This window comes from Pogona vitticeps, chromosome 7 (genome assembly GCF_051106095.1).
Source record: "Pogona vitticeps strain Pit_001003342236 chromosome 7, PviZW2.1, whole genome shotgun sequence".
In the NCBI taxonomy this organism is placed as follows: domain Eukaryota; kingdom Metazoa; phylum Chordata; class Lepidosauria; order Squamata; family Agamidae; genus Pogona; species Pogona vitticeps.
Window position 1 is genome coordinate 32,962,336 of NC_135789.1, and position 13,060 is coordinate 32,975,395.

A 13,060-nucleotide genomic window follows, 5' to 3' on the forward strand; every position below is an offset into this window, starting at 1 on the left:
TTTTCCTTCTCTCTGTGTTTTTTTCCTGGCCTGGGTTGCACGATCAATGTCTTGTCCATATTTCTTTAATCCATTCCTTTCTTATCCCTCTGGTCGCTATCGATTTTTGCAAGGGAGGCCTTCCCCCCCCCGTGTTTTCACACATGCACACAGACTCTCCCCACCCACAAAAAATGCACCGTCTCACGGCTACAGACAAAAGACAAGGATTATTCCTGCCGGCGAGAAGACGCGCCTGTTTCCTTAACAGACCCCAGGATCGGTAACCGTGCGGCCTTCCCTAGCCATTTTTCTTTATTCCAACTGATACGATTTTTATTCAGTAGTGTGGTGGCTTCTTTGCTTTTTTAAATATTGGCCACCCACTCAATTGCATTTTCCCTTTGGGGGCCATAATAAATAAATAAATAAATATCAAAATTAAGAAATTCACCATCCGAAAAGGAACAGTACTGCTTCTTATAAGTTTGTTGGGAAAGCTTTCCGTAATTTTCAAATGCTGGACAGCTCTGACCGTTTTGCTTTCTCCTAACTCTGAAATTTCATGGATATATATATATATATTTGCTCAAATGTATGACCTGTATTTGAAACTTAACACTGAGTTGAATCGAGCTGCTTGGCTGGGGACATGAGGGATTTGGCAGTTTAAAAAAAATATGAAATCTGTTTCACTTTTTACCGCATTTAAATTTTGCTGCTCTAAAGTTCTTTCTACTGATCATACTTACACACATGAGGAAATCCTCCAAAGAGCACACCAGAAAGATGGTCAAATCTCTGCCGTGGCCAAATTTGGTATTCTCTCCTGAAGAAGGCCTCTGGTTTGTTTTTGTTTTTTTTAAAAAAGCCCTCAAAGCATTAAGTTAAATCAGCCGAGCCTCCATGTTTCAGAGGAGACTATCTCAAGTCTGTCAGCTGTCAACAGAGCAAAGCATCAGGATGGCGGGAGTGAATCCTTTCATTGAAGTTTTCAAACAGAGGCTGGCTGACTGGTGGATCCACTCTTACCGGGGGGGGGGGCTGGACTAGATAACCTCCAAGATCCCATCCAACTCTACAATTCTGCAATCTTTCATCGCGAGCTCTTCCCAGGGGAGCGGCCAGCGAGCCAGAACCCTTCGGCCACCATGTTTTAAAGAACACGGAGGGGGCCTCCTATTTTCAGGCCGACTCAGGCGGACCATCTTCGCATCCACCTTGGGCTTCCTGCAGATCGCAGGGCGGGTGTCGTTCACTCCCCACACACACACACCTTCCGTTTCAAAGCCGCTGTTTTGGCTGCCGCTGTCTTCGCTCATCCGGGTCACGGCACCGCGTTCTCTTGATGGGGCCGTTATTATTATTTCAATCTATTTACTCATTTTGCTGGGAGGTAAGTGCCCATTCGGTAGTTCTGTCTCATTATCGGCGTCATCAAGGGAACAGCAGGAAAAGAGTTATAGCGGCCAGATATGACCGGGGAAGAGACAACGGGAGAAGGGGATTCGTGAAGGAAAGGATGCGTTGAATGCAGAAGCTTGGCGGAAGCTGGAAAAGTTACTTCTTTTAACTGCAAGACCCATAACCCCCCCCTCCCAGCTGTCATGTTCATTGTTAAGGAAGAGAAGAAACCCGAACCCTCCGGAAAATTATTCAGCCTTATAGACCTGACCGGACAGCTCATGCGCCTTCCTTTGTGAAGCAAAGAGAGCACAGATGCCCGTCTGCACCCTTGGAGCAAGCGTGGAAAGACTGGCCGAAGGGCCAAAACGATGCAGAGATGCGCCCAGCGGGTGCTTTGGGTGCTTTTACAAGCCCCTGACAGCAGCTGGCAACCTTTTGCGTGGAGGGGGCCTTTGGTGTGTGGCTTTCCTTATTTCAGGCTTTTGGGGCCGACCGCTGCACCTCTGTGGGGGCCGTGGTCCGAAGAAAACCCCCAAACCTGTAAAGGATTTCAAAGCCCTGATTTGTGCCCTGCACGGGGCATGCGGAAGACTGGGCCAAGATCCTTTTCACAGACACAGGAAGGCTGGTTTTCCTTTCTCCGGACTGGAAACAAAATTAGCAAGGATTTATGCTCCTACTCCTGGGTACAGGATTATGGGAGTTGTAGTTGTCAACCTCTGGAGCCTCAAAAGGGCCTCCAGCTCTGGATTGGGCCTTCTGGCGAGTTTCTTAGGAGCAGTGAGTGGGTGAGGATGATGCGCTAGGGAAGGGAAAGAAGGCATAAGGGAGCAAACACACAGGGAGGCGGGACACACACACACACACACACACACACACACACACACACACACACACACACACACACACACACACACACACACACACACACACACGGACATTGCAGCAACGGAATTGGCTCCGGAGTCTGGGACGCCGCGCTAATCCCCTATTAAAACCTAAAAGGAACCCTGGCGCCTTTCCGTATAAACTCATTAACTTTTATGGCGTAATAAATGGATTCTATTAAAACATAATTCCCTCCATGCTGGGGGCAAGTTAACCTCTTTAAGCAGCAGCAGCAGCAGATTCGATTCCGCCACGCTCCGCGTCAAAGGAGCGTGCACCCTCCCCACCCCCCGACGTGGGCACCTTCCCGGGATGCCAAAGCAAGGGAGGGAGCAGCCTCTGCCAACCGGAAGCCGCCCGCCTGGCACCCACATAGCCACGGTCTTTCCCAACCACCCTTTTTCTTTCTTTCTTTCTCCACCATCATCATCCTGGCTTTGCTTTGGGGTCTCAGGCCGGCCAATGGGGGGCGCCCTGGAATCGGTACCCAGGAGGCGGTCTGGTCTGAGATGGAGAGCCGTCCCGGGGGGACTGGGCTGCCCGAGGCCAATCAGGGTTCCAGATTTGTGCCAAACCAATCAGGGCTACAACCCCGGGCTCATTTTACGCCTAGGCCAGAAGGTGAGCTATTTCGGATGCCGTGAAGAGCCAGAAGGGAGAGAAATCAGGTTTGGATCTGTAGACCCCTCGGGGCAGGGAACTGCCTTTCCAAGACACCACCCAGCAGGCCTTGTGATGCTGCCCTGGATGCTGGCGAAGCCCGTGTCTGGGGTTGGAAGGAGCAGAGGGGGAAGAAGCTCATCTCTTTTTGAAGTACATGGCCCAGGATCCCCCAGCCAGCATGAGCGATGGGACTTGTAGTGCTTTTAAAAAATTTATCTGTTTCCAAGAGAGAAGGGGGGGAAGAGAGAGAAAGCGCACCACGTGGCCCCTCTGGATGCCCCCCCTCCCCGGAAGCAGGCCGGCCCACCAGGGAGGCATTTCCGATGGCTCATTACAGGCTAATGAAAGCATTGTACCATTAAGCCTAACAGCCTCTAAATGGCTCCGGGTGCACACAGCTTATTTAGAAGATAATGCGCGGGGATGACGGCAAGCCAGCCACACGGGGGAATGCCTCCTTAAACCAGTCTGTGCCTGGAGCGTGTCAAATTGAACTCTGGGTCTTAGCTGTACCGCTGAGCCCCATCCTCTTGGGAGGGGGGTCTCTCTCTCTCTCCCCCCCTTTTAAAAAAAAGTCTTAAAAATATATTTATAAATAGGTTTTGGAGGCATGGGCAGAGCGATTTCTCCTTCCCCCCCCCAATCTCTCTCATTTTAGAGGCAAGCCTAAACCCACCCACTCTTTTCTCCAGTAGCATCTCGAAAGAAGTCGGCCCGCCTCGCAGGGTTGTCTGCTGAGGCTCCTCCTTTATTTGGTATCATCGTCTCTTGCCTCCATTTAAATCCCACCTAATCCTTCCAGAAAGTCAAGGCTGTGTACCTCATTGACTCCTCGCATCCTGCTTTAACCTGACAAGAGCTCGGTGATAATATTAGTAATTATTTCCTGGGAATGTGTTGATTTCCCCCCCCCCCCCATCCTGCCTTAAAGCAAGCAAACAAACAAAAAACAAGATTTTCCTCCCAGTGCCGTTCGTTTCTTGTAGGCTGGCTTGTTTGCTTTTTCATGGCTATGCTCGTTTCCGTTCACGCTGCAGACGGACGGACGGACAAAACCCGTCGTCGAGCGGGCTGCTCTTGGTGCAGGGCGGATTGGCTCCGGGTTTCAGTCCGACCGTTACGGGAGCTTCCTGGCAGGTGGGGGGGGGGGGCTGGGTGTAGATTTCAGCACCTCCACAGTGGGAACTAATTGGATTTTCTCTCATGCCCCACCTCAGGGGCCCCCAAGAGAAGAGCCTGGGCTTTTTCTATCTGATTGTAAATATTGAGCTGCGGAAGTTTAAAAAAAGGAGAAATAGCAGTGGAATTATTTATTGACTCTCCGCGTTGACTGGCTAGTTACGTGCAAAACTTGCCACTGGTGCATTTTATCAGGGGACGGTTCCCATCTGCCTTTTGGCACGCAACCCTCTCTCTTTCGTGTGGTTTCTGGACCAGTTGCAAATTTCCCCCTCCAATCCGCTGGTCTCGAGTTGTCCCAAGCAGAAGACAGTCTGCTTAAAAAGACTTTAAGCCAAGTTTTTTTAAAGGATCCCTGCAGCGTAGCTGGGTCCCTTCGTTGAGCTGAGTTTGTCTTCAGAGCATAGGTCCAGTGGCGGGGGGGTCCAAAGGCCGACAAGACCAAGAGAGGAAAGATGGGCTTTAACCCCAGGTTTTTAAAAATTTAACTAAGATAAATAGTTATAGGATGATTACTGGGGAAAAATACTCAAATACAGAAAAATTGTTTATGATTTAGGAACTGCTGTTATTATTTGTATGTGTAGTTACTTTCTGGGTCTACAAGTTCATGGAGAGGCCTTGGCTGAAACCAAAAGCTGACGTGCTGTAGCCATGAAGCCGGAGGGCAGCCAGCCTCCCTTTCTCTCAACGGGGGTTTCCTCTTAATATTTAGGGCCAAAATGACTTATCACACAGTTTGTTAAGCACAGAGCCTGGGAAGAGTTCCATTTTGGGGAGGGGAGACTACGAGTCCCAAAATCCCCCATCCAGCTGCAGAATTCTGGGACACGTAGTCCGCCAACAAGGGAATTTCCCCCAAATCTGCTTTAGCGCGAGGCTCCTGCCCCACTGACCTCTCAGTCTCTCTCGTTTTTCCTGTCCTTCGCTTCCAGGCCTCACCTCCCGGGATCCAGAGAGACCGGGCGGCTCGGAGGGGACCCCCACGGTGCCCCCCACGCCTGAACAGCTCGAGCACGACACCCGCTTTGTCACCACGGCGCCCACCCTGAAACTCCTCAACCACCACCCTCTCCTGGAAGATTTCCTCCACGAAACGCTGCTGAAAAAAGACTACCTGCGCCAGATTCCCTTCCTGGCTGCCGGCTTGGTTGGCCCGGGCCCAGTACTGCCCGGCGCTGACCTCGGCCCGGTGACCACGAACCGCCCACCCGAGCCAGGCCGGCGGCCGACTCTCCCCGAGGCCACCACCCCACCCATGACACCGACGCCGGTCCCCACGTTCCCCAGGGACGACAAAATGGACGAGGCGGATTCGGCGAGGGCCCCCGAAATGGCCAAACCAGCTTTCACCGCCAACCTGCTGACCACAGCCGTGGGGCGCCTGGTGCCGTGGTCCAAGCCGGGCCAGGACGCTCCAAAGAGCCGTCTCGTCTCCGGTCAGATGCAGATGCCGATCACCCCCGTCCCGGGGAGCCTTCCCAAATCAGATCGCGCTGCCTCCGTCTCGTTATCCGGAGATACCCCGACTGCCCCCACGGGACAGCCGGAGGTGGCCACCATCCACACCATCTCTGGGGAGGAGGATGAGACTACCACGACCACCATCACCACCACCACGGTTGTGACCACGTCACCGGCAGCAGGTACGGGACAGCTTTCGGGGGGGGGTGTTTGGGCGCAGAACCCCTTCTGCTCCTTCCTTCCTTCCTTCCTTCCTTCCTTCCTCCTTCCATAAGTCCTTTTTTCCCCCTTTAGGTCCGTGCAGCTGGAACCTCACCGGCCCCCAAGGGTCCCTGGCTTCTCCCCTGCCATCGACCATCCCTTACGAGGGAGGGGTCCTCGACTGCTCCTACAGCATCTCCGTCTACCCTGGTTATGGAGTTGAGATCCGGGTAAGTGATCGGCAGAAACGGGGCGCCGTGAAAGGGAAAAGGGGTTTGGGGGGGGCATGGCACTGAGCACAACAGATACCATCTCGTCATCGGAGTGAAAATCAAAGTCAATGTTGAGAGACGTAATTCAGGCAGGCTTTCAGGATGGAGGAAAGTGATGCACAGATGCCGCTGCCTGCGGAAGTGGAAGGAAGCGTTTGCCCGCCAACAAAGATGGAACGGAGAGGGTGGTGGTTGAGGAGTTTCAGCGTGGGCGCCGTGGTGAGAAACCCCGGTCACGGGGTGGGAGAGTGTGGTAAAGGGCTGGTTACGTCCCCCATTGCTTGCCAGATTCGGAGCACAGAGCAGGTGGAGATTTATCGTATTGTAGACATGCCCTGCTTTCTCCCTGCCTGCCCAGAAGAGATACAGGAGGGAGAAAAGGCGAACAAGGCGGTTGCGCAGAAGCCTCAAGGCTGCCTGAGCTCATCATCGGAAGCCGTAATATGTAATTACATCTAAGAGCAATCAGAAAGAGTTGAGGGTGTCAGGCACGTGTTTCGGGGGGGGGAGGCTGTGGGTGTAATGAGAGCTCAAGAGAATAAGCAAACTTATTTGGAAACAGAGCCCCCAAAGCTGCGATCCGAGGCATCCTCACCTTGCGCAGGCTTCTGCTGCCTGGGAGGTAGATTTGCTCTGAGGAAGACCCGGGTGGCAGTGGTATATTTTTCACACAGGGGCTCCTCACAACACCCTCCCCAGGCAGGCCACTCACCCTTCCCTAGAAAGTCCAAATAATAAGAATTTTATTATTTTTATTATAAGATGCTTTCACCTTACCAGGAGTGGGTCTTTTGTAAAGATAATAGCTCTTAATGGCCCGTTTGAGTCCAAGCCCATCCTTCCAAATAATTTTCTTTGCAACAGAGAGAAGTCACGACTGTGTCTCCTTGCCGGGGAAGTGAATGCGCGCACAACGGTTAAGGCTCTGTGCTAACAAATTTCTTCTGGATGCAGAATACGTTGAGGAAAAAGGAGCTACAGCGAATTTCCTCCTTTATGGGGTCCAAGGGATCATCTGCTGGATATTTTTAACGAATGGACAGCCTCAAAATAATTGTCCCCCCCAAAATTATTAAATATAGCTTGGAAACCTCTCTGGAGTCAGGGTTGTGGCTCTTGAGTTTCCAGACCAGAGTCCAAAACCATTTCGTGCAGATGCTATAACCGCTGGAGTGCGGCCTCAGGAGGTTGTAGCCGGAGAAAAATAATCCAGGGATTCTGGGTCTTGTAGTCCGAAAAGAGTGGACGGATGCTGTGATTGCTAGTCACCAACAGCTAAAGCTGCCAAGCCATAAGCAAAGATATCTGAGTTGAGGGTGGGGAGAGGAGCCTTCACGCACCCCAAATGCCGCCAACCCCCCCCCCCCCGGTCTATTCGATCCAAAGCGAGCGGGCTGCATTTTAATAAAAAGCTGGAGATACAGACATCTCCTTTTCAGGGAGGCAGCCAGCCAGCCTTACAGGATCTGAGAGACACGGAAGCAAATGTCAAATCAATATTCGTGGCATTTGGCCGACATTTCAACAGCGCCTCTCTCTCCCCCCCCCGCCCCGATCTCCTCTGCCCCCCCCTCCATCACGCTGTCCACCCCAAGGGTGTTCATTAGGCCGCGTGGAAAAAGGCCGGCGCTCACCAGCCGCGAGAGGTGGGCCTTGGGAGAGAGGGCAGGCCTGCCGGGGTGCCGCCTCTGGGCCTGGGGGGGCCCCCCACCAGCGAGGCTCCCTCCCCGGAGTCACATTAGCGGAGGACATTGCTGGCAGATCTGGCTGCACCCTGGGAGTGATCTGTTGTGTCCAAAAAAGGAAACGTATTCCCGAGAGACTGTGTTTGAAATTCAGCCTTTGCGGGAGAAAGAAAGAGATGTTTTATATCTCTGTCTCCGGTTGGCTGCTCGTCCTTCTCCATTTCATCCTCTGAAGCGGCTCAGGGGAATAAAACGTTCCTGTGATGCAGGACAGGGACTGTACGGCTGTTTGTAACATTTGCCACTTCCTGGGAGGCAGCTACAGACTAACGCTGCAGCTCCGACTCTGGGAAAGAGAACAATCCTGCTCTGGCGACGGGTATTTAGGCCAGAAAAAGAGAGGGACACTTACTATTTCTACTCTAAAGAGAGGGAAACGATGCATGGATAGGGCAGGAGGAAAGATAGCTAAGCTTATTTATGGAATCCCCTAGAGCGAGCTTCTGTGTGTTGCATGCCTACCCGGCAGCAGTTTTATAGACCCTAGGTGCTGCCTGCTTTTCTCTAACTCGAAAAAACCAAAAATCTGGATCTTGGAGGAAGAAGGAGGAAGGAAGTCAGGCTGGGAGTACCAATCCGAACATAGTTCTAAAACAGACTGGGGGGGGGAAGAGGCGGCCGGGCCCATCTCACTGTCTGCTGGTCTGTGGTTCAGATAACACAGCAAGGCGTCGATGCGCTAAAACCGAATGGGACTGATCCTGCTTGGAACAAAGGAAAATATTGTTCAGGGCCTGCCCTGTCCTTGGGGAGAGTGAAGCAGTCCCCTCGGGTGGCGGAGATTCGGAGAATAGCCTCAGCGCTTTGGAGGGGAAAGGCTTGGGTGCCCCACCACCAGCAATCCAAAGCTTCCCAGCAGTTTCCTACAAATAGCAAACTATTTTTTGCAGCTGTTAAAAACTAATTTTCATAGTTCCAGAAAGCCCAAGTCCAGGGGCTTGAAGCAGTCAGATTTTGCTTTTTCATTCATTTTTAAAAGCCACCGTTTTAATTACTCTTGAATAACAAGGAGGAGAAGTGTTGCCTTTTTAAAACATGGTCACTGCAAGAGTAATGAGTTCAATCTGGGGGGCCTTTGGACTGCAACTGTAACTAATTACTTTCTAGATGTAACTTTCCCAACTCTGGAAGGGAAGGTCTCCTAGTGACCTTTCTGTGTTTCACAAGCAAGCTCGGGCGGCCATGCGTGGCTTCCTCCCCTTGTTCGGCTCTGCCATCCCATAAATCATTACCGAATCCCAGCAGGCCCACGGAGCGAGATCTCCCCACCGGGTTGGCCGTCACCCTTCCTCCCCCCCCCAAACATTTCCTCCCCCCCCCAAACATCTCTGGTACCTTTTGGTGTCATTAGTGCAGAAGCTGGCGACTGCTTTTCGCCATTCATCACTGAACAGCGCCATTTAATTACTGTAATTAATATACAATCACCGCTTTAATGAGAGATGGCAAGAGGGGCTCGTTTATCACTGTGAGTTATGCGGCCGGTGCTGCAAGAGGACAGGGCGGGTTGCTGGCTCCGAGGAAGCAGAACTGGTGGAGATCCTTTGTTCCCAGAACCTGCAGATCTGTAACCAGTGCCTCTGAGCATGTGCAGAATAACAGAAGACAAAGAGAGGGAATTGTGGAGCCAGAAAGGCTGCTTTTCCGGGATTCTCTGGGCACGTTTCAAAGTGCAATGGGAACCTGGAGGGGCACCTCCTTACAATGCGTCTTGACAGCGCCTTTTCTCTGCCCCGAATCTCTCCTCCATGCAGGTCCAAAACATCAGCCTGAGAGAAGGCGAGACCGTCACTGTGGAGACGCTGGGCGGCCTGGAGCCGGTCGCCCTGGCCAACGAATCCTTCCTCATGAGGGGCCAAGTGATCCGTGGGCCGACGAATCAGGTGGTGGTGCGCTTCCAGAGCCCTGCGCCCGCCAACCCGGGAAGCTTCCACTTCCACTTTGAAGGTAAAGCTTCCCATGGTGGTCTTTTCATATACATGTAATCCCTTTTGCCACCACTTGGGGGGGACATTCAGCTCTGTTTGGTGGCTGTGCGTCAAGGCGAAAAGCCTCTTTAAAGCAGTTTCGTATGAGTGGCCCAGTGAGCCGGGGGAGGCCGCGGGGGCGGTTGGCTGCGTACCGGAGCCATTGCTGCATCATCTCGGGCGATTTCCGTTTTTGGTCTTGAAAGCCCAGAATCCCCTGGCCAGAAAACATGGAGGCGATGCCCCAAACACCCCAACCTCCAGCTACACACATAGACACCCCCGTCGCAGCCTGTGCAGGCGGCAAGCTTCCCTCCACCCCCTGTGCAGCTGCAGCGCAATTAGCTAATTGGGAGCTCCACTAATCGCTGCCGGAGCTAATCGCCGACGTCGCCAGGTTCAGGCGGGCACCCACCGAAGAGAGCTTAATGGGGAGATAATTGGTCCCAGCAATTAACGGAATTTGCACAGAGCACGGGCCGGCTGTCTCTCTCTCCCCCCACCCCCATCCTCGTCTCTGCCAAGGAGATGCCCTGCCTAAAAACAGCCATGCCCGCTTCCGCCCCACACCCCGATGACATTGCTCCACGTGGCTGCTGCTCGGTGCAGACAGAACGGAATGAACACACTTATTATTCATAAATGAACTGATAGCGAACTTATGAATAATGAACTTCAGCATCGCCAAGGCGGTGGAGGGTGCTGCGCTGCCCATATATAACAGTCGGACCACCTTGACTCTCTCCTCCAGATTCCTAGCGGTGTGTGTGGGGGATTTTGGTTTTGCCAGATCCAGGGGATCCGCTGCGGGATTTAGTCCGAGCTTTAGATGAGCAATTTGAGGCATTGCATGTGGTTTATTTCAGCCCATGTGCCCCTTCCCTGAACAACAGCACAGAGTTCTCATTTCCTCCCCACACTACAAAGCCCAGCATTCCTTAGGGTGGCGGAGCTGTGACAGTTAACCCAGCTCTGAAAGGGAGGGAATTGCCTGTTACATACAGCACTGATGTTACCTGTCTGTCATGGGTTTGGAGGGAAAGTTCCATCCTATGGGGAGTGGAAGGCGGGACATCAGGAGGAGGGGCTGTACTGTATAAATATGTGATGCCTGTGTGGTGGAACACACACTGAGAGAGATGCTGTGAGAAGCTAAGCAGACGAAGCAGCAGCTGGGAAGAAGGAGCTGTTGTGGGAGTCTGTGTGTCAGACAGGGTACTACTGTGTGTCAGAGTACCAACCTGATAGGTTCAGGTGTCTGTTGGTTAGCCAGAACTGATAGGTTCAGGGTCTGTGCTTTAAGTTAAGGTTCTGGGTGAACCAAACTGTATGTATGTCTGAGTGAATCTAAGCCACGTTACTTTATCTGATTCACCTGATTGTTTTATTTACCCTGTTTGTATTTAAATAAACCTTATTCTTTTTATTGTTTGAAAATCCATCCCTGGTCTGTGTGACTTCTTAAAGGGAATGGTTGGTGGCAGCTTAGTGTAACTGTGTGACATATCCCGGTAGGTCTGGGTTTGTCACATTGATTGGTGTCCAGCGTGTGGGATACGACTGGTCCAGTTGTCCAGTGGTCCAGCAAAGCCTTGGCAAGTGTGCCCAGAGCAAGGGGGGTCTAGTCAGGGACAGTCTGAGGCGCGTAGGTAATCTTCTAGGTGTACCTCACGGGGAGGTGCGCTAGTAGAAGAACGTGCCAACTGGGGAGACTTAGATTAAGGTGCTCTGAGGCAGCCTAGTTTTGGCGGGAAAAAGCTGAGGCAAAACTGCGTAGCAACAGTGATCTAGCTTGCCAGCTGAGAGGCCCAGCAGAGGGGGGTAGGCTCTGACTCGATACTGTTGCAAGTTTAGTGCTGAAGAACAGCAGCAATCTCTAGGGAGAGCTGGTTCTGAGGCAAGAAGGAAAAAAGTGGTCGTTTTATTTTGAGGCTTGACTTTTTAAAGCAGCCTGTTCTGAGGGGGGGATTATGCCCTTGACTCGAAGCCAAGTAGCAGACATGAGTGAAGTGAAAGACCCCCAGATTGACCAAGGTTCTGAGGAGGAATTTGGCTCAGTGCAAGGTGACAGCACAGGAGAGCAAGACCCAGAACTTAGAAAATTGCTCATAGCCCAACAGCATGAACTGAGGATGAGGCAATTTGAAGTGGAGGAAAGGGAAAGGGAAAGGCAGAGGCAATTTGAAATAGAGAGAGAGAGAATGGAAATGGAGAGGGAGAGAGAGAAAATTGCTCTGGAAAAAGAAAGGATGGCGTATGAATTAAGAAAACTGGAAATGATGAACCAGAATAATAATAACAATAGGGATTCTGAGGGAGGCCAACTGTCTAAAGCTGACCTGAAGAAATTCCCTGTGTACCACAAGGGAGATTGTCCTGAGGTGTTCTTTTCCTTAGTGGAAAGAGCGTTTGTGGACTTCTCAGTGAGGGAAACTGAGAAGATGACCATCATGCGATCTTTAATCAGTGGTAGCCTGGCTGAGGTTTATGCCGAGATGCCTGAGGAACTGATGAAAGATTTTGCAGAGTTTAAAAAACTGGTGTTTGCCAGACATGGGATAAATGCAGAGCAGCTGAGACAAAGATTCAGGTCCCTAACCAAGAAGCCAGAACAGACTTTTACCCAAGTGGGGGCCCAATTGGTGAGGCTGCTTGAGAAATGGCTGTCGCAGGAGGGGACAGAGACCTATGAGCAGCTTAAAGACTTGATAGCCCTGGAACAGTTCTATTCAGTCCTGCATGGGGAATTGAAATTCCAGGTGAGGGAAAGGAAACCGAAATCTGTGGCAGCAGCCGCAGAGATCGCAGATTTTATCTCCCAAATAAGAAAGCCCTTGGGTGAGGGGAAATCTGTAGGTAAACCCAAAGAAACCTACAGCAAGTACTCTCAGGGACCAGGGAAAAGCCAGCAAGGGGGAGGGGCCCATGGTGAAGGGAAGCCCTCAGACATGAAACCAAGACCTCAGATTTTGGAGGGAAAACCAAAACAAGATGAGAGAGAATCAAAATACACCAGAAAATGTTATTTCTGTCAGGGAAAGGGTCATCTAATCTCAGAGTGTGAGAAATTAAAGCAGCTAAAAGGAATGGTGCCTCAGAATTCTAGTGGGACCAAGCCAAAAGCTGTGTTCTGTGTCCAGAAAGAGCAAGGCTCAGTGTCACAGAGGGAGCCTGTTGCCATGACTACTCAGTCTGGAACAGCTACCTCTGCTGATCAGGCTGAGGAAAATGGTCCTCTTATAGAGGTAAAGCGCTGCTTGCTGGTGAAAACAGATTCTCAGTTGTTTGAGACAGC

The 13,060-nt window shown here is 51.7% G+C and overlaps 1 protein-coding gene across 6 annotated transcripts in view; it reads left to right on the plus strand.

Moving 5' to 3' along the window:
- Positions 1-13,060, plus strand: part of SEZ6 (seizure related 6 homolog) — a 101,408-nt gene that overhangs the window by 72,086 nt on the left and 16,262 nt on the right. For all 6 annotated transcript variants that reach the window (XM_072978676.2, XM_072978678.2, XM_072978677.2 and 3 more), the window contains 3 exons: positions 5,052-5,762; positions 5,875-6,011; positions 9,553-9,745. In XM_072978676.2, coding sequence (XP_072834777.2) covers positions 5,052-5,762; positions 5,875-6,011; positions 9,553-9,745 — 1,041 coding nt within the window. The remainder of the gene's footprint in view (positions 1-5,051; positions 5,763-5,874; positions 6,012-9,552; positions 9,746-13,060) is intronic.